This window comes from Solanum verrucosum, unplaced genomic scaffold (genome assembly GCF_900185275.1).
Source record: "Solanum verrucosum unplaced genomic scaffold, falcon-dt-bn FXZP01000235.1, whole genome shotgun sequence".
Classification (NCBI taxonomy): Eukaryota; Viridiplantae; Streptophyta; class Magnoliopsida; order Solanales; family Solanaceae; genus Solanum; species Solanum verrucosum.
In genome coordinates, this window is record NW_026019948.1 from 2,402,339 (window position 1) to 2,427,246 (window position 24,908).

Sequence of the window (24,908 nt, forward strand, 5' to 3'; positions counted from 1 at the left end):
CACTTCATCTTTATTTCACTCACTATTTTGATTACGTACAAATATTTTAGAATATTTTTTTCATAGCGATATTGTTTTGAATGGAAGATTCTTTTGACAAAAAAATAACTAGTCTCTCGTTCACTTTTATTTGTCATGTTGCGCTTTTCAAAAGTCAATTTGACTAATTTTTAAAGTTAAATTAGATTACATTAATTCGATATTTTAAACAAAAAATTTAGATATTCAAAAACTATACGAAAAGTACTATAAATTGCAAAAAAAAAATTTGCATATCAATATGATGAAAAAATACATCATAAAATGTTAGTCAAATTTTTTATAGTTTGACTCTAAAAAGGGAAACTATGACAATTAAAAGTGGACGGAGATAGTAACCAATTTTCAATTTATTACTCCTTCCGTCAAATATTAGTTGATCATCTTACTAGAAGTAGTTGTCTCATATTAGTTGTTCACCTTACTAAATCAAGAAAGCATTAATTAAATTATTCTTATATTATCCTTGCAATTAATTCTTTTTGAAAGCATTTGTTTGTAAAATTCCCCAAGGAGTTTTTTAAGGTGTGTACTAGTTAAATTATCTTTTTATTTATGATTTCTTAATATATGCGTAAAAAGAAAAAATAATCAACTAATATGAGACGAACGAAGTATTATTTAATCAAAACATACCACCTTTATTAATATTCTCAGTATTTCTATCTAAACACGTAATTATTTATTTATAAAATCAATGTAACACTTAAAAATATGATTCAACACTTATTAACTATTTTCAATTAATCCAAATGGTCTCTAAATCCAAAAATGTAAAATTTTCAAAACAAGTGGTAACATAACATGATTTAAAATCTTGAACTTAATTAATCATTTACTAATGCAAGCAACAATATAATTGCTTAAGAATTGAGATTAATTAACATAAGTAAAATGGGAAAGGAAAAAAAGGGCCTGAGAAAATTGACTTGACAAACATAAAGATCAAAGAATTACTCATGACAAAGATGACTAAATAGTCATTGTCTAAGATTTCATGCTATTAAAAAGCATAGCTTCAGAATCTAGTTGGGATGATTTTGGTTCCCAATTTACTAATATAATTGAGTGCATGAGAAATAATAAAAAGCAAAATTATTGCAAGAATGATCAAAATATAAGATGGTCTACCATATCTAAGTGCAAAAATGACATTAAAAACTGGCCATACCAACCCTTAATTTGTTTATTATCATGTGCACCGTTACATAATGCTTATCTCATTTATGGACAATTGATGAAAGACCACATCATGAATTAAGACATAACAAATTGATAAAATTGGGGAAAAGGGCATCATTCTTCTTTGTCTCTTTGTACTCAATCATCTTATAACAGTCCGTGCCAGCATGAACACAATATATATTACGTACTTTCTTATTTTATATAATATAGTTGAAATTTAGAGAGTAAATCAAAATTGTGTATTGAATTTAAGTTATATATATTTAATGATTGTGAATTTTCTTGTATGATTAGTGTAATTTTGATTTGATATTATTGTATGTTATATTTCTTAGGTTATCGATTAATAGTGGTCATTAAAGTTATTTACTTAATTTAATTTTACAAATATTTTCTTGCACTATGAGGGTTGATTATATATTTATATGCATTCTCCCGATTAAAAGTGATTTTATAAGTTCAACTTAGTATACATAAGTGAAATATTAGAGTATATTTACTATATGTAAAGGCAGCGTTAAAATTTTAATTAAATTTTGTGAGTTTTGGATTATAAAAATGACATCTTACTGAATTCTTGATAAATTATTTATATATTACATAAATTTTAAAATATAAATATAAAAATTTTAATCAAAATTACTAAATTAACTATATCGAACACTTACACGATTATAGTTCCGTCTATATAAATTGATCGGCTCTTGATCTTCGCAGGAGGAAATTAGAATATTAGACCATTATATATTCTCGTCCTTTCCCCCTTAGATATAACTCAATTCATTCTCAAATGACAACTAGCTCAGAAATTCCGTTGAGGATATTCAAAATTTAATATATACGTATGAAAAATAATTTGTAACTTATATACTTTATATAATTTTTTACATATATAGTACTATAATTTTTTGACAAAAAATATTTGACTGGCCGTTCTTCCCTACACGTGGCTAGGCCTAATTGGCTAGATATACCTTAGTAGGTTTGAAGTTCAAGTCCAATAATCTGAGTATAGTGGAGCAATCATGCCTATCAACGATAGTATTGACTATGAACAATATCATATATTTAATTGCGTATAATGTGCCCTATAGATGATTTGAAGTCCTATGATATATCTTATATTAAAAAAATATATCTTACTTAGTGGAGAATTCATGCCTTGGACTCTATAAGGTAGTTGAGAACTTTTTTGACAAAAGAACAATGATTTCATGCATTAAAGGAATTCTTTCTTGAATAACATTGTTACTAGTAACCCCAAGATTAAAGTTTTTGATAAAAGTTACCCCATTCTTTCCTTTTTATTTATTTACTTTTAGCCTTTTGCACACCTATTAAAAAAGCTATTTTGGAATTTGAATTAAAAATGCTATTGTCTATATTAAATTTAGGGAAATTTCGTAATTATACGATTTAATATAACATAATCTCTAAAATATCTCTATCATTTGAATTAATAAAAAAAAATCTCTTTTTTCCTTCTCTCTCTTAACATCCGAATACATTACTCCACCTCTATCAAATATAGTACAACTTTGTTTGTCTACAATATATTTGATACACATATTAATGTTGATATATGACCTCAATTATTTCAAACCTAAATCAGTATGTATCTGGTTTATAGTTATGTATCTTATACATAACTTATGTATCGGTTGCTATGTATCGGGCAAAGAAACAATGTATCCGTGAGTTATAAAAAAAAATTGAGATAGGATGTAATTGGTGCACAAATTATTGAGAATTCTGTACTTTATACTTAAATCTATCTCTTTTGAAATTATACAGAGGAAAAAAAATTAATACCTTCTTAGTTACCTAAAAACTCACTTATTTTATCTAGCAAAAGGATGCATGGAAAGTTACAATATTTTTTTATGACATAATTTAACTTGACAGCAATTTTTTCATTAATCAATTAATGAAAATTTCCCCTAATTAATTAGTATTCTATTTGTCCTTATTTATGTGACATAATTTAACTTGACGCAAGATTTAAGGGGGACAATAAAAAGATTTTTGAAACGTGTAGTCTAACACAAATCTAAAATATTTAAGTGGCTAGCTATAAATTATTTCATTAAGGATAAAAAGAGAATTTTAATTTTTAATTATGGAAAAATTTGCCCCACAATTTTAAGAAACTGCAAATATTATAGCTTTAGAGCTAGCACATCATTTGAGCTAAATTACATGCATCCTGTATTGGGGTTGTTGAAAAAAACACAATTAAATGAAAATTTGAATAAACTATTTTTTAACAAATTATAGCAGCCCTTTGGTAATTAGAAGTGATGGTTATGCATGTAATCATTTCTAAACTTTATTTAATTCCTAAGCATGTTTTGTCATTTATCGCTGCACCTATTTTCACTCTTCTAATTTATAATATACACAAAAAAAAAAAAAAAGTTGAGAAAAATATGGTAATAATGATTAGAAATTGATGATAATTATTTCCTTTCGATTATATACATTGCTAAAGGAATCTTGTTATAGTGTAGAGTTGGTGTGGCACAACTATAATAAGCTTAATCAAATATGTTTTGTTTTATTGTTGAACTGTGTCATAAAAAAATAGAGACACATGAGTTGACAATATAACAAAAAATGTGCTTTAATTTCAAATAAGTTAAGGTTAATTATGGTCAATTATATTGAATTCTATTAATATTTTTTACTTCATTTAAATTCATCTCAAGCTAATACTATATAAAATTAAAATGAAAAATATTTTTAAAAAATTATATTTTCTACTAACATATAAATCTCTAAACAAATACATAGAAAATTTATTGGAGTTGAAAGATTTTTAAAGGTTATTTGATTAAATCAGAAATCAAAATTCTCTCTATTAATTGTAGATAAAACTACTCTTGGCAAGTCCTTTATCAACATGTGAAATAGTTATTAATGCACTTTTTATAAGGATGTGTTGATAGATATAGGATTAACATAAAAAAATTATGGGTTGATACAAAGTTAAAAAAAATGTATATTTTATGATCAATTGGAATATTGCTTGCAAGAATAAAAGAAAACTTGATTTGAGTACTAGAAAATGTAAGAAAATAATATTGCAATACTCACAAAGTATGACTTCAAACTAGAGTTGTATCAATTCAACCTAGCTCAAATTTAATGAAGTAGGATAAGTCAATCCTTTAGTTGAAAGGAACTTAAAATGATTAGTTTAACACAATTCTAAAAGTTAAAGGTCGACGTCTAGGGAGGAATATCCCTTATTTTTTCTAATATTTTTTTAATATTTAAAGTAATGAAACACTAAATTCTTTCATACTCAAATAAAAGAAAAAAAATTCAAGATCAATAAAATTTAAAACTTTGTTCGCGTGGCTTGGTCCTCAGACAAGGACATCTCTTTCACTGCTTTAGTCCTAAAATTCATTAGGTCATGACATTTGTTTGATTCAACTATAGTAAAGGTGAGTATAGCTAGAGGATAAAGAAGACGCAATAAATGAGGTGATTAGTTTCTTCAAGAAACAATTTACAAATGTTGAAAATTCCGTTGACTTTTAACTTCTATAAGAATTAGATAGAAAATTAGGTTTTAGGCCTAGAATTCTTAAACTAAAAATATATCATTTGGGAGTCGAATAACTGTCCATTTCACTTGTAATTATTTACTTAAACTAATGAGTGCAATACATGTATCTCTTATACACATATTTATCGCACTACATCAAAAATGATCACTAGCGGTAATTAATTCTTAATTGCCGCTAAATATGTATTTTTAGCGGCAATTAACACTCTTTGTAGATGTCCCTAAAACCTTTAGCAACATCGGTTCTAATGTCACTTAACTAATGTCAGTAAAGACTTTAACACTCTTTATTAATGTCAATATTTATTGCCGCTAAAAGTTGTTTTTGTTGTAGTGTCACTTTACTATATAACTAAATAATATGTATTGTTACTTTGATTTTTTACCATATATTTTTTTTAAAAAAATTTAAGCTATTTGTGTGAGTTGAAAGAGGTTTGATTGGCTAGTAATTAACAGCTAAACTTCCACTAGGATAAATAGATAGAAAAATAGAGAAAGAGATTTAATTAAGAATAGGGAGACAATGAAAATGGGAGGTGAGTAGATGTCACAACTTTTAGCAGTAGAAATCATTTTAGAAAAGGGGTGTTGGAGGGTAAGTTCAAAGGTATATCTTGTGGATAGATTGATGGCAAGATAAGTAGCATTTTCATAGTCATTGACATCATATTGTTTGCCATATAAGTAGACTATCTCATTAACCCTTTTCACTTATTCTTTTTCAATCATCACTTCTACAAATAATAAAAGGCTAAAAGCAATTGGAATTAGAAAAAGAACAAAAAAAACTTTGAAGGAGTACTCCTCTGAACATAGTTATCTCAAATTATTTATCATAAAGTTCAAGACAACATTTATTATTCTTGAAAATTATAAACATCTTAAGTAATACTTTCTCCGTTCTTATTTATATGTCACCATTTTAGAGTTTACGTTCCTTAAGAAAGATAAGTTTATCATTGCACCCTTATTTAATATTCTCTTGAACTCAAGTTTTCAATAAATGAACATGAATTAGTTTATTTTGATTAATTAAATTGACCAATGAACATGAATCAATCATTTAACTTTTCTATGTTGATCAAATTCATACTTTTAGGGCTAATAATTTTCATTGATAAAATAGGAAGAATTGTATCATTTATGCTATTTTTACTACTGTTATTAATTTATTGGATCAATAGATCTTTATAAACACAAACATTTATTTTAAAAAAGAACATGAAAATATGTGATTTGTTAATGCAACGTCTTGCGATATTTTGTTACCTTGTGTATGGACTATAATTTGCACATTTGATAAAAAAAAATTTAAATAATTTTCAGAAATTATGAGAAAAATATGATTTTTTGAGATTGAAATTACGTCTCCAAATAAAATTTCTAACTTCAAATAAACTTATTTTATAGTACTACCTTCTTTAACTAAAAAAACAATTTATGTAGGGGAGTGATTTTCTAGTCCCTAAAAAGTGAATTTTGGATCCAAAAAGCCGTGCATTTGAAAGACTATATTACTAATAGTATTTGCTGTTTTTTTTTTTTATATAAAGAGAAGATGAAAATCAAAATCACTAGTCCATATGCTCATCTGTTCACTTTTTTTTCCTAGTACTAGTATTATATACATATTGCTTTTCAACTTAAAACAAAGAAGCAGTATATTCAAAATATTGAAATAGTGATGGAGGTGAATGTTGCAATTCACAAGTTAACTCTAAAACGCCGTTTCTACTCTTCCCAGAAAGCTTACTGTTGATAAATTAGCTAAAGATTCTTCCTTTTTAAAGTTTCTTCATCCACTCACTTCAGATTTTGAGGTGTTACTGTCATTTTGTAGAAAAATTAAGAATTAATTTGTTAGTTTTCTTGTTCTTGGTCTTTATAGGGTAATAAAGATTTGATTTTTATTCCCAAGTTGATACTGTTGTTCAAGATTATTGTTGTTTGGTATGGAAATTTGCATGGATAGTACAATTCTGTTTGTGGGTATTGCTTTTCTTGGATTCTTGGTTTCATTTTGTGTTGCTGATTACTGAATAGGGTTAGTTGGTTGTGTTGGTTCAATCAAAATTTTGACCTTTTTTTTTCTGGTGTGGGGTTTGGTTTTTTGAGCTCTGGGAAGAGGGAGAATGGGAAAAGATGATGGTATGCTGCTTCTTTCAACAGTAGGACCGCCAATAAAGCGGCGAGCAGGGTTGAGAAGGAAGCAGGCAGGCAGAGGATCATATAGAGGAAGTTAGGTATTGGGATAAGGGAAGAAAATTGGGGATTGTTAGGGTTATTTGAGGTTTAGGACTGGGTTTTGTTTTGAGAGTTGGTGGTGGGGATTTGTGTGTTAAATTTTTTGGTGACTAGGGAAAGAATATGGCAAGCCAACTGCAACAAGCACTGAGGAGCCTTTGTTGCAATACTCCTTGGAAGTATGCTGTGTTCTGGAAGCTCACATATCGAGCTCGAATGTGAGTTCTTTTGCCTCATTCATCAAGTTTTTAGCTTCCTGTTACTGATATTATTTCTTTTGGTATTGCTACAAAATGGGTAAAAGTGAAACAAAATATATTTTTGTATGACATGCTTTTGCTTTTCTAGTTAACTCAGAACTTTGATTAGCTTGGCCAGAAAACGAAAAGGTTTTTCCTTTCAGATTTAATGCTGGAGTCATCCAACTTGTGTTTTCATAATCATTTAATGAAAAAAGAATCTAATCTGAAGTATTGAGACTCCAAAATGCACATAAGGAATCTAGATGCAAAATCTGTTTTTCTCAGTTAGCAGGAGGTTCAGGATATAAAGCTACAATAGCTTCCCCTTCAACTGAGAAATAAATGCTTGCATACACTAGAAACTACCTTTGCAGGAAATTTTGGCCATACCATAGAGAAACATTATTTGTGGTTTTTGAATTCTATCTCCTACAAGACTAGTGCATTTGTAAAGAGTACACATACGAAGACAACCTCTTTAGAAAATTCTGGTATCCCTCTTTTACGGATATAGCACCATCTGATTAGGCCTTCATGAGACTTATAAGAATGGACCTTGATTGTGAAGCTTATTAGAAGATTGATTTTATAATATAATTGCTGAAACTTGATTTTATCAAGGACGAGGTCCATTTGAGATGAATTGATTTCTTAGTTGTGGTTGGTAATCCGGCATAACTTGGCCTTTATTTAATACCTTTGACTATAAAAGAACAACATTCCTCTCTTATCTGTTGTCCATCATGTGGATTTCATTGCAGGATGTTGACTTGGGAGGACGCTTACTATGATAACAATGGGTTTCCAGGGAAAAAATCTCCTGGTAGTACAGCAGGCAACCTTTATGATGGACATTATTCCAACAATCATCTTGGAGTAGCTGTGGCAAAGATGTCCTATCATGTTTATTCTCTTGGAGAAGGGTATGATATCTAGATGACCAGGAGCAAGTTTATGATTTATCTCATGTTGTCAATTCTAATGATGTTAAAGCTTCAGGAAATAAATATGTCCGTTGAAGAAATTGCATTTTATTCTCTATCTGTTTCTGCATGAGATTAATTCATTTCAGCATGCAAGCTTTAGTAGAAAGCTTGAGAGTATAGTTAGTTCGTCACACAGTAATTCTTTGTAGGCAATATGTTCCAGTTAGATTGAATCTACGATATAATTTCTCTCTGAGGTGGATTATGGTAATTAAATGTCTAACTATCCCCTTGGACAGTATTGTTGGGCAGGTTGCAATTACTGGAAAACATCTATGGCTTTCAGCAGACAAAGTTGCAGCTATCACCAGCTTGGCGCCTGAGGTGAGCCATTTTTTTTTAGTATGTACAATTAGCATGCTTGTGATGAATTTATGTATTAAGATGCAACAATATACTTCCTTTTATGCAAACGTGAATGTTATGGATAGAAAAAATTTCAGTTTCTAATAATAAGTACATTGACTTGGGAGAGGATCTATTATACTCGAATTCTCAATATGAACTACTCTGTGACAATTACCTCCAAAACTGTGTAATGGACTTACTTCTTGAACTATTTGGATGGTGGATAGAGTAAAAGTATGTTCCATTAGACTTCTTATTGATTTTAACTTGAAAGGTATTCCATCTTACAGAAGTTGACTTTGTCACACCCCAAATCCGGATGTGATGGCACGTGTCCATTTCCCACCGGACATGTCAGCCTAACCCAACCACAATGATAGAGAAGTAGAAATACGAGAATAAAAGATAATAAATAAGCGGAAGACTTTAATTAAGACTCAACACTACCCAGAATTTGGTTGTCACATGTACAAACCTCTAAATACAGAATTCGAATAAAAATATACAAGTCTCAGAGTATAGTTCTCGAATAGAACAAAACTGAAAGTAAAGATAACTCAAGGGCACGTTTGGAATGAACCGCTACCTCTCGAGTATGTCCCGAAGCTCAATCTGCTAAAGAAAATACTAAGCCGAATCTGAGAGAGAACTGTCAACCTACACAATTGTGTAGAAGCAAGGGTGAGTACCGAAAACCACAGGTACTCGCAAGTAACTCTAAACTAAGCAAAACTAGCAGCTACAAACAACTCCTTTCAATCCCAATCGAACCACCGAAACTTCAATCTAGCAGCAAACCAACCAACCTATACTAAACAGATCATATTCAACAGCCAGAACCAACATTATATCCTTTTCAACCTCAGATCAACAAATAAGAGCAAGTAGATCAAATTCCACATAAGAAGGGTAAACCGATACAATCCACACATCACAAACAAAGATAAGGCAAATGCGATGCAAAATGCAATAATGATGTCATGTAGTCGTGATGCATGTCTGTCCTACGATACACATCTGTTGACGTTATCAGTCCGCGCTGAATACTCAAATCAGAACCCATGGGGGCCACACATGGACCATGTATCACCGCCGGAACCAGATCCCATCGGCATCCAAATCGCTAGCCGGAGCTAGTCCATCTCGTATATCTCTAGCCGGAGCTAGTCTCAACTGTGTCTCATAGCCATCCATCCTTATATCAGTGTCTCAGAACTCATGCAACAGATAGTTCACACATGGGATGAATAATGAATATGCACATATCATCAATCACAATCACATCATAGTATTATACATCATCTGTCTCAATCATAACCATATCACGACCACATCATAGTGTTACACATCACCTGTCTCAATCACAACCATATCACGACCACATCATAGTATTACACATCACCTGTCTCAATCACAACCATATCACGGCCACATCATAGTATTACACATCACCTGTCTCAATCACAACCATATCACGACCACATCATAGTATTACACATCATCTGTCTCAACGTCAATGTTTGTATCAATCATAGCCTACTCATGCTCTTCTATCCCCTCAATATCAGTTATCACATGACTTATTCAACAAATTCAAGTCACATATAACACATTTAGCTCGTTTTATTCCCCATCTTTCATTTACAACAATTTCAATCAACAAATAAAACTCATCATCAATACCCATTACTCCCCAACACAATTAGGAAAGTAGTCATGCGTAGTCTAAGAGTTTTACAAAGTTTGGAAGCCACTTGCCTTAAAACGAACTCCAAAAGTTACTTGACTTGAGCCTTTCCTTTTCGAGTATAATCCGGATCGCGATAATCTATTCAAACAATTATTCACAATCACAATTCGAGTCCAATGACACCAAAATCAAGAAATTTAGGGAAAAAGGGCAAAACGGTCCAAAAGTCTCATACCGGAAAACGATACCCAAATCTGGAAATTTTTGATGTAAAATGATCCTTAAAGTATTTGCAAGCTAATGGTGAAAACCAATTTGAAAACGGAGTTGAAATCAATTCACAAACTCAATTTGAAGGAAAATTCACGTTCTTGAAGAAGCCTAAAATATTCGGATCCGAAACCCTGACTCGAAAATGAAATATCTCTTGAAAAACATCTTACCCATGCTTAGATAAGTTCAAATATGAAATTTCATCAAAAACGGAGTTAAGATCGACCTTGAAATTCTCAATTTATCAGACTTTAACTTTACTGGGAAAGTCCAAATTGTATGCGGTTAATATGATGAAAAATAATCGATGAATCAATAATTTTATGTTAAAATCAGTTTACCCATAACATAAGGATCGTAAATATACCTTTTTCATCAAAAAGGGAGTCCAAATCGATAAAACCCCAATTTTTCCCAAAAGGTTTACGGATAGGGAAAAAAAAACCAGATAAAGAAATTATGAGAAAATGTCGAATTGAAGATTGAATACTAACCCTCATATTAATTCAAGAAGAAACCCGTAAGAATCACTCCATTCCGATCTCTAGAACTCCCGATATGCTCAAAATACCAAATGAACACAGTCTGAGATTTTTAAAACAGTACATGACTGTTATGCACCAGAAAAACAGCAGTTAATCTTTCACTAAAAAGGCCGTAATTTCCTCATACGATAGTGAAATGACCCGATTCTTTTTTGTAAATGTCTTAAATAATGATACGGACCTGCTCGTTCAATCGGAGCTCAATTTCATGCTCGTTGCCCAGTCAAATATCATTTCTACTCGGTAAACAATTATTTCTTATTTGCGATAAAAGTCCAATCTCGGGTTAGCGAAAATGCACCAAAATTTGCAGATAAGTCCTATAATTCATGCTCAAAATTTCAGAACCTTCGGAATAATTTTTCGACCTTTAAAACTAATAATGAACCCTTTAGTTGCCACAATTTGCTGAAATAGTGTCAAAGCATCCATGAAGCTTAAAAGCTCACCCAAAACTCATTTGACACTTCCCGAACACAAACCAAATATGCTACTAGCTTGAAAATGACATTTCGGACTCAATGAAATCGTCGGAATTTGAATTCGAGGTCTCCTTGACCCGGTATTCGATAAGGCGTCAAGAAACTAACTTTAGGCTCAAAACTCGAAACGCACTCGGGGCCTCTAAAAATTCAACCAAGACTCATTCTAGACTTAGAATCACCCCTTGAATCCAACGGTGCCCTCGGAATTCCATTTCGAGCACCGGAACGTCGTTTGTTGACCAAAGTCAACTCTTGATCAAAATTTCACAATTTTAGCAACTTAGGACCTCAAATCTTCGTTTTAACTCCAAATTCAACTCCGTAAATTCTCATAGACTCGTTTCGACATTCTAAAACTGCTGGAATCGACGGAAATCCAATTCGAGTCTCGAAACTCCAAATGACTCGAAATAGCACTTTTAACCAAACTTTAACTCTTAAAAACTCAACTTTTCATCAATTTTCCTCCAAACCAACTTCGAAAATACAACAATTAGGACTCGGGGCAACTATCGGGAGGGGTAAAACGGTCATTTTATGAAAATTTCCAAAAATGACCTTTAGGGTCATTACAGACTTACCCAGCTTAAAATTGAAAATGTGATAGTAAATTTAAGGGTAGATTGTATATTGTGTACATATGGTTATTCATTATGAGTTTTTCATTTTCAGCACTGTGATGGGTGGCAAGCTCAATTTTCTGCTGGGATTAAGGTAAAGCTAACTATCTTAATCCCTCAGTTGTAATATTTTTCATGGTGATATAGTCTGCCATACATGTGCATCATATATATGGATATGGAGATGGTCAGGAAGTTTAAGATTTTGGCATCACTTCTGTTTCCTAATAGAGCACCAATGAACATCTATTTTTTATTAGAATCTTTCATTCTATTTTTCGATTAGAATTTCTTTCATTTATAATATTTTGGTGTTTGATGTATTCTTCACCTCTGATGCATATATCTCACACCATATTATTCTATTTACAACAGCTTCTGATCTTTCCGTTATTTTTCTTGACATAGCACTTTATGGAAAAAGTTAAAAGTTTTTCTCTACAATATTGCGATGTCAATAACATTTTTGATTTGATAGTCCATCACCCATTGTCCAGCAAGGGTTAGAAGTGCAAAAATTCTTGATGTGGGACCAACATGCTTGGCGTATAAAGAAACTAAGCAACTTAAAATGTGTGAGAGTTGATACTTATCATTTCGAAGAATATGTGAGTATTCCGGGGCATTTTGACATTTCTAAAGATGATTGACAACCACCAAGAATGACAGCCTACTTCCTACACAAGTAGAATCAGCATACAAGTTGTATTTGAGTGATACCTGTTCCTTCTGTCATAATTCCTTTTAAATATTGCAGTTAGACCATCTCCAACCCACCTCTATTTTACTCTTCATTCTCTATATTTGGAGAGTAAAATAGAGAATGGGCATTCCAACCCACCTCCATATTAATCTCTACTCTCTATTTATATAGGGGTGAACAGTAGTTCTCCTAATTTGGAGAACTACTATTCACCTCTCTATTTCACTTTTTCATTATTTTAATATTATTTTTATTATTTTGTAATGAACATATTATTTTACATATAATGCTATTAATTAAATATCTAATATTTGTAATTCTTTTTAAATATAATATAATATTTTAAGAAATATATTATTTAATATATACTATTTTCATCTTGAATTGATAGTATTTTAATTTTTTAAATTTTTTTATCACTAATATAATTTGAAAATCTATGATTTGAACAATTTTTAGCTAAACATAGAAAAATTAAAGACAAAAATGCTCATTTTTAACTCCGTAATGCATTAATAGAGCATTTATGGGAGCAACGTCATAATCTTGAAAGTTGATTATTTATGTAATTGTATTTCATTAATGGTTTCTTTTATTTGAATTGTCCATTAATTTGTATATTATAGAATATTTGCTTGCAATTTATGTTATTAAAAAATTTAAAATAAAATGTAAATTTATATTAAATAAAGAATTTGAAAAATAAAGTATTATATAACATGAAAATTATATAAAATGATTATTTGGGAAAAAAAGAAAAAGAAATGATATATATTATGAAATAAGAAAATAAGAATGAAATAGAAATAATAATATAATATTGAGGAGAGAGAAAAAGATTCTTTTTTAGAGAGTAAAATAGAGAATTGGATTGGAGTTGGTTGTCTGAAAAAATAGAGAACTTTATATTTGGAGAGTAAAATAGAGGATAGGGTTGGAGATGCCCTTACTGTTATAAACATTGTTTCCAACTAACTTGAACCATTTTTCATTCAACCTTTCCTCTAAATCTCTCAGCTGAATCATCTTAGGTCAATAGAGTGAGATGGAGGGGATGCAATGGTTGTGCATTACTATGATGTGTAGATGATCTGTTACATTTAAACTTAAGGTGTATAGAGGGAGCTCCTAACATTCTATCATTGACAGAGTGATTAGATTAAAGCCGAAGAACTGTGTTTTTTGTATTAAAACTGTCAAATTAAAGAAAAGAAATACCTCCTAAATTTTTATCCTACTTAAATCAGTAAACCGTGTTTTTGTGTGTTCTAAGGAAGGTCATTGAGTTTCTTCCACAAAATTCTTGTGAAATGCATGTGACAACTGACGAGTAGATCGTTTTCACATTGCTGCTAGTCCTTCAAGGCAATACAGTCATTGCATGAGATGACAAGGCTTGCATCAACTGACTTCTTGATGCTAACCTGCACATGTGAAGTTTATGAAGATAGTTTAACTTCTCAATCTTAACTGTAATTTTATCTGTCTCCTATCGTATGAATTTTATCATGAACTTTATTGGCTACATAATATGGGGCCTCAAAGAAACATTTTTTCTTGAATGCAGACCATTGTTGTTGCTGCTGTTGCTCCACATGGAGTTATACAACTTGGATCCTTGGATAGTGTAAGATGATCAACCTCATCGTTTAAGATCTGTAAATGGTTAAAGTGCAGGACAAATAGAATTTTATTTCAAACTACCTTCAGTTTTTACTTTATAATGTTTATGACAATTTTGTGACTGATCTCTTCTTGACCTGTATTTGTTTAATTTCCCATGTCTCACTATATTTTGGACTGCCTCCAATGCGTCATTTAGTTCCATTTAAAATTCATCACCTTGTGAAATGAATTTCCAACTGGTTTTATCATTTCTAGCTTAGTTAACATCATATGTTACCATTGATCTCTACAGCAGCTATCAGTAACTAGATATGCCTTGTCTGCAAATCTTATTTTCTTTCTATTAGATCCCTGAGGATTTGAGGGCGATCAAGCATATTAGAGATGTCTTTTCTGAGCTCCAGGAGTTGATGGCAAGTTGCTTGCGGAATTCGATGCAGCACAGCATGGAAAATTCTTGCTTGGTAAATTGCCTATTGCTCACTGAATTACTGTTATCACAGATCATTTACGCCTTTATCTGATGCTGTTACATTTTCCAGTCAGAGATATCGACAAGAACCTCAGGTTCAGAGGTTTTTCAAGACTGCGTAAATAATCTAGGTAGAAGTGTTTGTGAAGATGGGAGAAATATGTGGTCTCCTCTGTATACATCTGTTGAAAAATCTGTTGACCATTCTTGTATCTTCTCGCAACCTGGAGGTTTCCCAAATAAAATACTTGAAGCGGTACATAACCAAGGACTTCACAGGACTTCAGTTCAAGGATCTGTTGACTCTGAGAATCTGCTTCCGGCAAGCTGTGAAAGTTCCATTATAAAACACCAAGAGGAAGGGCAGATGTGGGAAGAAACTGATCCGAAGTTTGAAGGGCAAACTAGCAACTTGAGAGTCTTGGGGAAGGGCTCGGTAGATAAAAGTGAGCCAACGTTTAGAAGTGATGCAAGTGTTGGAAGTGTTTCATATGATGCTGGACAAGTCACTGAATTCCTTAAGCCAAATAGAAACAATCTTGCTTCTGAATCTTACAATGATCGAAACAGAATGTTGGGTTTGTTGGATCTTCCCAATGCATATGCAGATAAATGTGCTGAGACAAATTTAGGTTTTGAGACCGAGTGTAATGACACAATGGACACTCCTTTCAGGTTTTGTGCTGGCTATGAACTATATGAAGCATTAGGGCCAGTTTTCCAGAAAGGGAATTCTTCCAAGGACTGGGAGGCAGGGAAGCGGGAAGAAATGGCTGTTGACATGCTTGAGGGAATTGGCACCAGCAGTCTGGTAATGAGCAACACTGGCAATGAGCATCTTCTAGAAGCAGTAATAGCTAATGTTAACCGCTATGACAATGATTGTAGCAGTGTCAAGTCATTCTGTAAATCTGTTGATTCCCTCTTGACCACTGAAATAACTGCCGAACCTTGTAGCAGTGATATCGGCACAATCAGTTCTACAGCCTATTCATTTGATCGGGAAACATTGAACAGCTTCAACTCATCAGGTACATGTAGTATTCGGTCTTCTAGGGGTCTTTCATCAACCAGTTGTAGCAGAGGTAGCGGACATGTTGAGAGGCCACTTGAACCCGTTAAAATGCATAAAAAGAGAGCTAGACCTGGTGAAAGTTGCCGACCTAGACCCAGGGATAGACAATTGATCCAAGATCGCATCAAGGAGCTCCGTGATCTTGTTCCAAATGGTTCGAAGGTAACCTAATAAGCTATATTCCTCTTTCTGAAGTTGCTTAGTTTTTTATTCAGATGTGCTGAAACTTTTGGATGATACCACAGTGCAGTATAGACTCACTTCTAGAACGAACAATCAAACACATGCTCTTCATGCAAAGTGTTACCAAGCATGCTGACAAGCTAAGTAAATGCTCTGCATCAAAGGTGAGCTTCTCTTGCAAGTCAGTGATTTATTTTTTCAATTGACATGGTTTAAGTAATGCTAAGTCAAAGTCTGGTATTTGAAAATGATGCCCATTTACCTCCTTTTTCCCTTGAGAAAGGGAAAGGCATAACCTGAAAGCGGATTGTTTATCCTTGGTAATTAACGTACTTTTATTTATTTTCTTCTGTTTTATATATCCTAATTGGAAGCTGGGGAAGGGCTAAGATAAAAAATGCAGATATTTGCTGATGGAAATCTTCTTCCGTTCTTTGTTTTGTGGCAATCTTCTCTTGCTGATGAATCATAGCTCAAGGAAAATCAATATTTTCTGACATTTTATACATGGGGATGGGAAAGGGCGGAGCAAATACTGTTGAAATAATATGGTCATTTTTAAAATGCGGGTCCTTGGACTTCTGTAAGGTTGACTTCTCAATTCTCTTAGTTTTATTTTGTTTTTGACCTCACCCGGGGAATAATTGCTTTAGAAATAATTAGCAGAGAAAAACTGTGCTCAGTGTGATGACTTCTGAAAGTGCATCCCTGTGAAAGACCCAAATTATTGGATGTGAAGTGCTTTAATGTGTTTCTTAGTTTAAGCATCTGTTGCATGGTTCTATTGTGCCTATAACCGGCTGAGGAAGTAGCTAGTTTTATTGGTTATGGTTATCAAATTCTTTCCACTAATTTATTTTGCGTTGAACATGTTACAGCTGGTTGACAAAGAATCGGATATCTGTGGATCTTCCTCCCATGAGGTTGGTTCAAGCTGGGCAGTGGAAGTTGGAAATAACCAAAAAGTTTGTCCAATGAGGGTTGAAAACTTAGGCATGAATGGTCAAATGCTTGTCGAAGTAAGTAATGATAATTTTGATTGTGAATTCTAGCATCTTTTAATTTTAGTTTAGACTATTTGGTGAAACAGTAAGGGATGAAACATTCTTATGTGAGTCCAATGCAGATCTTCGAAGATGGAAGCCATTTCCTTGACATAGCAGAAGCCATCCGGAGCTTGGGTCTTACAATTTTAAAAGGTCTGGCTGAGGCTTATGGTGAGAGGACGCGCATGTGTTTTGTGGTTGAGGTACAATCCTGACTATTGATATGATGTTCTCTCAACCGTAAGTAGAAATTAATCTTGGTGCTCAGCAAGATATCGTATCAACTAATGGTGTATCCACTATCTACTTACTTCTTGTGTGATTCCTCATTGTCTCTTAAAGGAGTCGTATCAATATATTATAAGGACTGTGGGTCAACTAGTCCTTTATCAAACGAAAGAAAAATGAAAAGAATTACTATGTTTATAAAATATTTCCAGTATGTTTTGACATTAATGTATACATCATTATCTTTAAGAGAATGCTAAGTATTTCCTAAATAATCTTTTAATAAACACATACGTAGCTAATAAGACAATTATGGAATAAAAGGAAGAAATCCAAATTGAAAGACGATTAGGACTTAGGAGATAATGTTGTCCGCAATATGATGGAAGCAACCAAAATGAAAGGTTGCAGATTGTTATGCCAATACACTGCTTGCAGAATCAAGAATTAGCATATTCCTTTTTTCTTTTCCCCATCTGATTTAACTTATCGACTAATTCATTTTTTATTTTGCGCGACTCTTGATATATTATTACCTTTTCTTTAGGGGCAGAATGATAGAACCTTGCATCGCATGGATGTATTATGGTCTCTTATGCAGTTACTGCAAGCAAAGATCAACGTGTAGAGCTGGAAGGTCAGAATAGACATACATTTTACTAGTCAGACCGAGGTCTTGAAATCTTCAGAGTCAGGATACTGATGTTTCAAAGGTTTTCTGTTCAACATATCCGATTTCCCTTTCTAAACGAGTTGTGAAGACGATAAATTCTTTGTTTCCGGGTTTGTTTGTTTATATGTTCTTGTATTTTATGTGTGAAATGCTCTCGTGGGAGAAGCATTATGCTCTTGATGAGGTGAGGCTTTCTCGCAGAGATCCTCCACGTCAAACCAGTAGAGTAGATTAGTGGTTCGAGACACAACGAGGGTAAGTGATGAATCAGTATTGATCCCTCAAGATGATGGAGAGTAAAGGGTTGTGCTCTTCATCATGTAAACCATTTTCAGAGTGTGATTGTTTTCCAGAATTTTAGCTTTGTACATCATTGATTGACCTTAAACATAAGTTACTTTTTAGTTCCTTCTAAGATGCCTTGGCAATTCATGAAATCGAATTTATCGAATTTGAAACGATTGCAGCTTAGTAGTTTTGTACCACGAAATAATAGGACAATTTGTCTGGTTTGAGAAAAATGCAAAAGAAAGACGACTAGCTAGTTGCAATGCATAGTTACAGCCTACAAGTCTACAATCTATATTCATAATATTTGGTTATAAATTTCAAGAAAATTGGAAATGAATTACAGAACTCAATTTGATATTTTACTCTGTTAATAAACAAAGCAATGCAGTCTAACATGGCCAAATCAAGGATTTTGGACTTCTTATTATGCTACTTAATACCCTCATACATATCCGTGTATATCATTGTATATCCGTTTATCTTATGTATACCATGTATATCCACAACAAAATATTTGTATGATATACATGATATATAATGTGATATACACATATAGTAGTGGCACTTTCCCAAGTGTGAGTTTTGACTTCAATCTTGTTAAAATCGCCTCTAATCTTCTTCCTTGACTTTTTGGAAAAACTACCTAATTAGTCAAATATTCTTACCATATTTATTAATTCTTTCTATAATTTGAAATAATTACATATTGTCTCACTAATTAATAATTTCATATCAGATTTCAAGTCAGATACACCTAAATATATGGATTTTCTCTACTAGATGCACTCAAATAGGGAGAGGCGCAAGCGAGATAGGAGGGTGGCGAGCGGAATCCCCAGATATATGTGAATTACACTAGATTCATGTATATGGGATACCAGATACAAGGAGAGATGAGAGCAAGATTGGAGAGTGGCAAGCGAGATAAGAGAGAGGTGAGCGAGAGAGTCAGATACATGCAAATTCACTTGGATATAATGTATCTAGAATAATTTATACCTAATTTTGACCCCCATGTATTATGAAATACATGTATCTAGACATATCTAGACACACCATACACTTGTATCCTAAGTCCAAAGTAAGATTCGTTATATTGCAAACTAACATGAATCTAAGGGCCCGTTTGGCCATGCGATATGGTATCATGAGATGAAATTGAAGTTTTGTTTAGACATGCAATATGATATTTTTGTGTAGTATATTTTCTCATAAAGTTGTAATACTATTAAAATAGCCTCAATTGTTTATTCAATCTTATCAAATAAACAAAAAATTATAAAGTCGCATAATAAATTATTACAAAGCTATTTGTTCTCCACTTAAGTAATTGTTTCATCTAACTTTAATTTAATTTTTAAAAAAATTGAACATAAATTGTAGTGTACTAGTCTTTAATATAATCCTCCCAAATAGTACAGACAATTTCCTCACGTTGAACTTGCATTTCTCGATCATGTGACCGAGAAGACGAACCAACATTGTTACTTTGAGCCATTTGCTGGTCAATATCATCCACAACTATATTTTCATGCTCATACACCATAAATATTTCATCAGTACTTTGATATTCTCGCAAATAATTATGTAACACTGCACAAGCTATGACAATTTTCACTTGTGTATCAATATCATAATGGTTCATGCCTTGTTTCAGTATTCTAAATCTATTTTTCAAGCTCCAAAAGTCCGTTCAATCACATTGTGCAGAGATGAATGCCTATAATTAAACAGTTCTTTGGCATTTTGAGGCTCTCTTTCACTTCCTCAGTAATCTTGCAAATGATATCATAGTCCTTTGTATGGAGCTAAAAACACTTTTGTATTTCGGAAACCAGCATCAACAACATAATATTTATCTACCACCAAATATTTTTTTAAAGAATTACTAAAAGCATATGTGACGTAAATGAGACAACTTTGTGTAAATAAATAATATTTTTTCCAAGTAGAGCTGTCAAAATGGGCTGGCCCAACCCAACCCTAATGGGCTAGAGAGTTAAATGGGTTGGGACGGGTTGACCCTTTTAATTGAAGGGCCTATAAAATAGCAGCCCAACCCAGCCCTAACTGGGCCACGGGTTGGGACAGATTGGCCTTTCAACCAAAAAATGGATAATATTTTCCTCTTAGAAAAAAAGAATGCGAGCGTTGATGAATTACACATACTTCAGTGAATATTTACAAAACAAATACATAATAGCCAAGATACAACATTCATAAGTTTCATCCGAGCAAAAAACATTACATGATCACTATTTTCATAAACAAGACAATAAAGGAGAAGTGAAAAATTAGGCATAAAAATAAAAGTAAAAGAGGTCAAAGATTCTTAGTTATAATGGAGTAATGGACCTGGGCTAATAAGAAAATTTAGTGGGCTAATGATCCTAAATTGTAAAAGATATATGTAAAAAATATAGTCTTGATTTTATATTGGTATTTTAAAATTATTTATTGACAAAATCTTAACAAGTAAAACACTACTTAAAATATATATAATAAATATTTTTAAAATTCACAGCCCGCGGGCTGGCCTCTGAGGCTTGCGGGTTGGGCCTACGAGGCTAGCAGGCCAAATGAGGCTGGGCTAAAAAGCCTCATTCCTATATGGACTGAAAAAATTGAGCCCAACCCCATCTAATTCAAGGGTTGGGTTGGACCGGCCTAGCGGGCCAAGCCCATTTTGACAACTCTAATTCTAAGGATGTAATTTAAAGTTACCATATGGCAGAAATGGAAATTGTGCACCGCTTTGGGAACCTCCCCTTCTATATATGTTCCATCAATCGCACCAACACAATCCTATCAAATAAAAAATACTTCAATATTAGTTTAGTGAACATAAACTAAATTGGAAGCATTATAGAATGCACTTCATAAAAATAATGTTTGTAAGAGTAATAAAAATAGTGTTTCCAAGACAATGTAAAGTCATAAAATAACTATTATCTCTTTAAACAAAGTTGATAGGAAATATGTAACTAAATACTAATAACTTACACATAAAATATAAATGTGCACTTATTAAAGCCATAAAATAAATTTATTACTCAACAATCGGTTGGTGTGAGTTAAAGTGACTATATGTTGAGAATAATAAATTTTATGTCGGTGAGAATAATAAATTTTAAAAAGTAATGATGTGATTATAAATTTTATCATATGAAATAAATTGTTAGTAGATATAAATGTGGGGTTGTTTTTAACAAAATATAAACTTGTGGATCAATTTTTGTATTAAAATATCTCAAATCATGATATGGAATTCCCATATAATTCCATATCATGGTTTTTGGAGAATACGGAATCACATCTCATGATATGAAATCAGCGTAAAATCGCATGTCCAAACGTTGATTCCATCTCACGATACCATACTTGGACAAACGCCTACTAAATAATTAGCTCCTAAACTAGTGAGATTTCCGTAAATTACCCTACAACTTTGCATTTGAGTATTGGGCTAAGGCCAGAATGGACTTCTGCGTAAACTAACTTGGGCTAACAACTAAGACGCGGAAGCCCAATCCGTATTTATTCTAATATTTATACCATAAAAGTAGAAATCATTAAGAATTTTGTTTATTAACAAAATCATGGACCTGTCTGGAATCATATCTAGCTTTTGCTTGACAAAAATATTATACAAAACACTTATTCTTAGTGCTATAATAATGCATATATCCATTCGTGTGGGATATAGTTTATATATTAAACTACAAGTACAATAAGGCAAGACAAGACAGGTTGGGCCATAAAAAAAGGAATAATCCAAAAATGAAAGCATTTAAATGCGGGCACTTTTGCCGGCCCATTAAACAATCATGTTCAACCTTTTCTATTCATGTTTGGATGTCAAATAAAGTTGATATACATTTCCTTAAACAAAAATATAATTTTCTTTTCTTTTTCTATGAGACACATTTATTAAAAGTTAAACAAGCAAAGAAAGAAGAATAAGAAATCTTTTATTACTTCTTTAAATTAAAATTTGGGTCGGTATGGCCCGGGGGTATATTAGGAATTTCAAGAAATTATTTTGTGAGTTTTGCTTTTATAAATATGTATATTTCTTGTGACAATTTCATATAATTTCGTAAGTCATATTGATCTGTAATGACTTGTTTTCTTTTCCTTTTCTTATTTTTAACTTTGAAATGATGATCATGATTTATGAAATATAAATTTTTTTTCTCATCTTTGTTGGTAGCTTTGAGATCGATTATGACTATAATTTAGGATCATTAAGTATATAATATGTATATATCAATAACTCCAAACTTGAAAGTTGATTACTCGTGTTACACATTGGGCCACCCCAAAATTCATTAGAAAAGAAATTTTTTAAAAAAAAGATATTTGAAATATGTAATTTTAACCATATGATAACATTTGCGTGCCTATAAACTTTAAAATAAATTAATATCAAGATTAATTTATTTTTAATGTAAACATAAATTAAAAGAAGAGAATATATAAAAGAACAGTTACATGTCGTAAGGTACAAATATTTAAGTATATAGTACAATATCTTTGCATTATATACATTGTTAATTTGTTATGACGTAATGCAAAAGCAGTACTCCAACAATGTTATTATTTATTTATTTATTTTCCCGCCTGGTATCTAGTATCCGACTAAATTTGGATTTGCATCGAAAAGTCTCACATTAGAGGATAAAGCGCTGTTAGGTGATTCCGTATCCCAGGAAACTTCAAACCCGAGAACTTTTGGTTAAGGAGGAAAGAATACTTACCACTTCACTTCAACAACACAATCATTGTTGGTCAACAATATTATTAATTAATATAATACTAATACATTATTATTATTGTTGATTGTCATCTCATATCCACCTATAACTCTATTAAAAATATAACATCTCCAATTTCTTATACCAGTTTAATCTATCCATAAACAGTTTTTTTTTATTATAAAAAGAATCAGTAAATAGACAATAAATAAATATACACCACCTTAAGGTTGAAATGACCTTGCTGACTATCCCTTTGGTTTATATAAGCTTAAATTACGCAATCCATTAATTTTAATTTTTATTAAAAATAAGTCCTTATATTAAGGATTTGGACTTTGAATAACTGCCTGCTGTTCAAACTACACCTTAACGTAAACATATTAATATTAGTGAATTTGACATTATATATACTTTATAATTAATTGTTTTTATGAAAATGAAGTTCCCTAATTTTGTCTCTTAATCATTAGGCACTCTATATTTTTCCTAACAATTCGTATTTTTTTTTCCTTGTCGGTGTGACCCATTGAAAACTTCCATAATATTTCTAAACTAATTAGTCTTCTCTAATCTTTCAAGATTATTCACGAGCGGCACTTTAACCTCATATTTAATATATTTGAACTTTGCACATCTTTTAAAAATCAATGATTGATATGTGTATTTTATTATGATACCGACATTAATTGTTATTGAAAAATGATTTGAGAAATAAATAATTAATGTTAAGAATAAAACATGAATAGAATCTTGATTTATTAAACGTGTCAAGCAATGAGGAAATCTATTTAAAACATGATGAACAAGTAAAAATGAACCGAAAGAATACATTGTTAACAAGGGGGTATATTAGAAGGAGTCCGGAGCCAAAAGGGCAATTTTTTTCTTTCAAAAAACTAAAACGGCACATCAAAAAGAATTTTAACCAAAAGGGCAAAATTGCTCCGTTAGGAGCGATTTTATTTTGACAAAAGTTGACGTCGTCCGATAAAAAAAATAAAAATCGCTGCCTTAGCAGCGATTTTCTCAAAAAAAATAATCTTTTTTTCTTCAAAATCGCTGCTAACAATAGGCATGAATAGGCATTTTTATAACAATAGGCATGAATAGGCATTTTTATATTATTAATAATTAGCAATAGGCATGGATAGGCATTTTTATATTATTAATAATTAACAATAGGCATGAATAGGCATTTTTATATTATTAATAATTAACAATAGGCATGAATAGGGCAGCGATTTTTAGATATTGTGTCAGAGAGAAATCGCTTAGTCAAGAGCGATTTTGCCCTTTTGATTTTAAAAAAATTTGATGTGCCCTTTTGGAATTTTTGACAATTTTTTTTTTTCCCTTTTGGCTCCGGACATATATTAGAAGATTACATAGTGATGAGGAGACATGTAATATTCGAACTCATGACACTATGATATAAATTGTGATCATAATTTTAAGGGAAATAAATTTACACAAATATATAACCCAACACAAAATAATACATTCACTCATGTAGTCATATTTTTAATTAATTTACATCGTGCAAAGCTAATAGTGTTATTATTTGCCACAATATTTATACACTTTATACATTATTATGTAGTATTTATACGCTTA

The 24,908-nt window shown here is 31.7% G+C and overlaps 1 protein-coding gene across 2 annotated transcripts; it reads left to right on the plus strand.

The window, feature by feature from the left end:
* Positions 1–6,617: 6,617 nt before the first annotated feature.
* LOC125810883 (transcription factor EMB1444-like) lies at positions 6,618–18,651 on the plus strand. 2 transcript variants are annotated; one of them, XM_049490382.1, is made up of 11 exons: positions 6,618–7,266; positions 8,052–8,213; positions 8,516–8,600; positions 12,290–12,331; positions 14,508–14,567; positions 14,914–15,030; positions 15,109–16,275; positions 16,359–16,460; positions 17,175–17,315; positions 17,423–17,545; positions 18,118–18,651. In XM_049490382.1, the coding sequence occupies exons 1-11, from the start codon at positions 7,172–7,174 to the stop codon at positions 18,196–18,198; spliced, it is 2,175 nt and encodes a 724-aa protein (XP_049346339.1). In that variant the 5' UTR covers positions 6,618–7,171; the 3' UTR covers positions 18,199–18,651. The 2 variants fall into 2 exon arrangements, with proteins under 2 accessions (XP_049346339.1, XP_049346348.1); XM_049490391.1 differs by lacking the exons at positions 17,423–17,545; positions 18,118–18,651 and having other exon boundaries at positions 16,359–16,440.
* Positions 18,652–24,908: the final 6,257 nt, after the last annotated feature.

What these genes read in the sequence shown, in the direction of transcription:
- LOC125810883 (XM_049490382.1), top strand. Translation starts at nt 7,172, where the DNA reads ATGGCAAGCCAACTGCAACAAGCACTGAGGAGCCTTTGTTGCAATACT. An exon ending in GCATGGAAAATTCTTGCTTG is followed by an intron (nt 15,031 to 15,108) that starts GTAAATTGCCTA and finishes TACATTTTCCAG; the next exon opens with TCAGAGATATCGACAAGAAC. An exon ending in ATGGTCAAATGCTTGTCGAA is followed by an intron (nt 17,316 to 17,422) that starts GTAAGTAATGAT and finishes AGTCCAATGCAG; the next exon opens with ATCTTCGAAGATGGAAGCCA.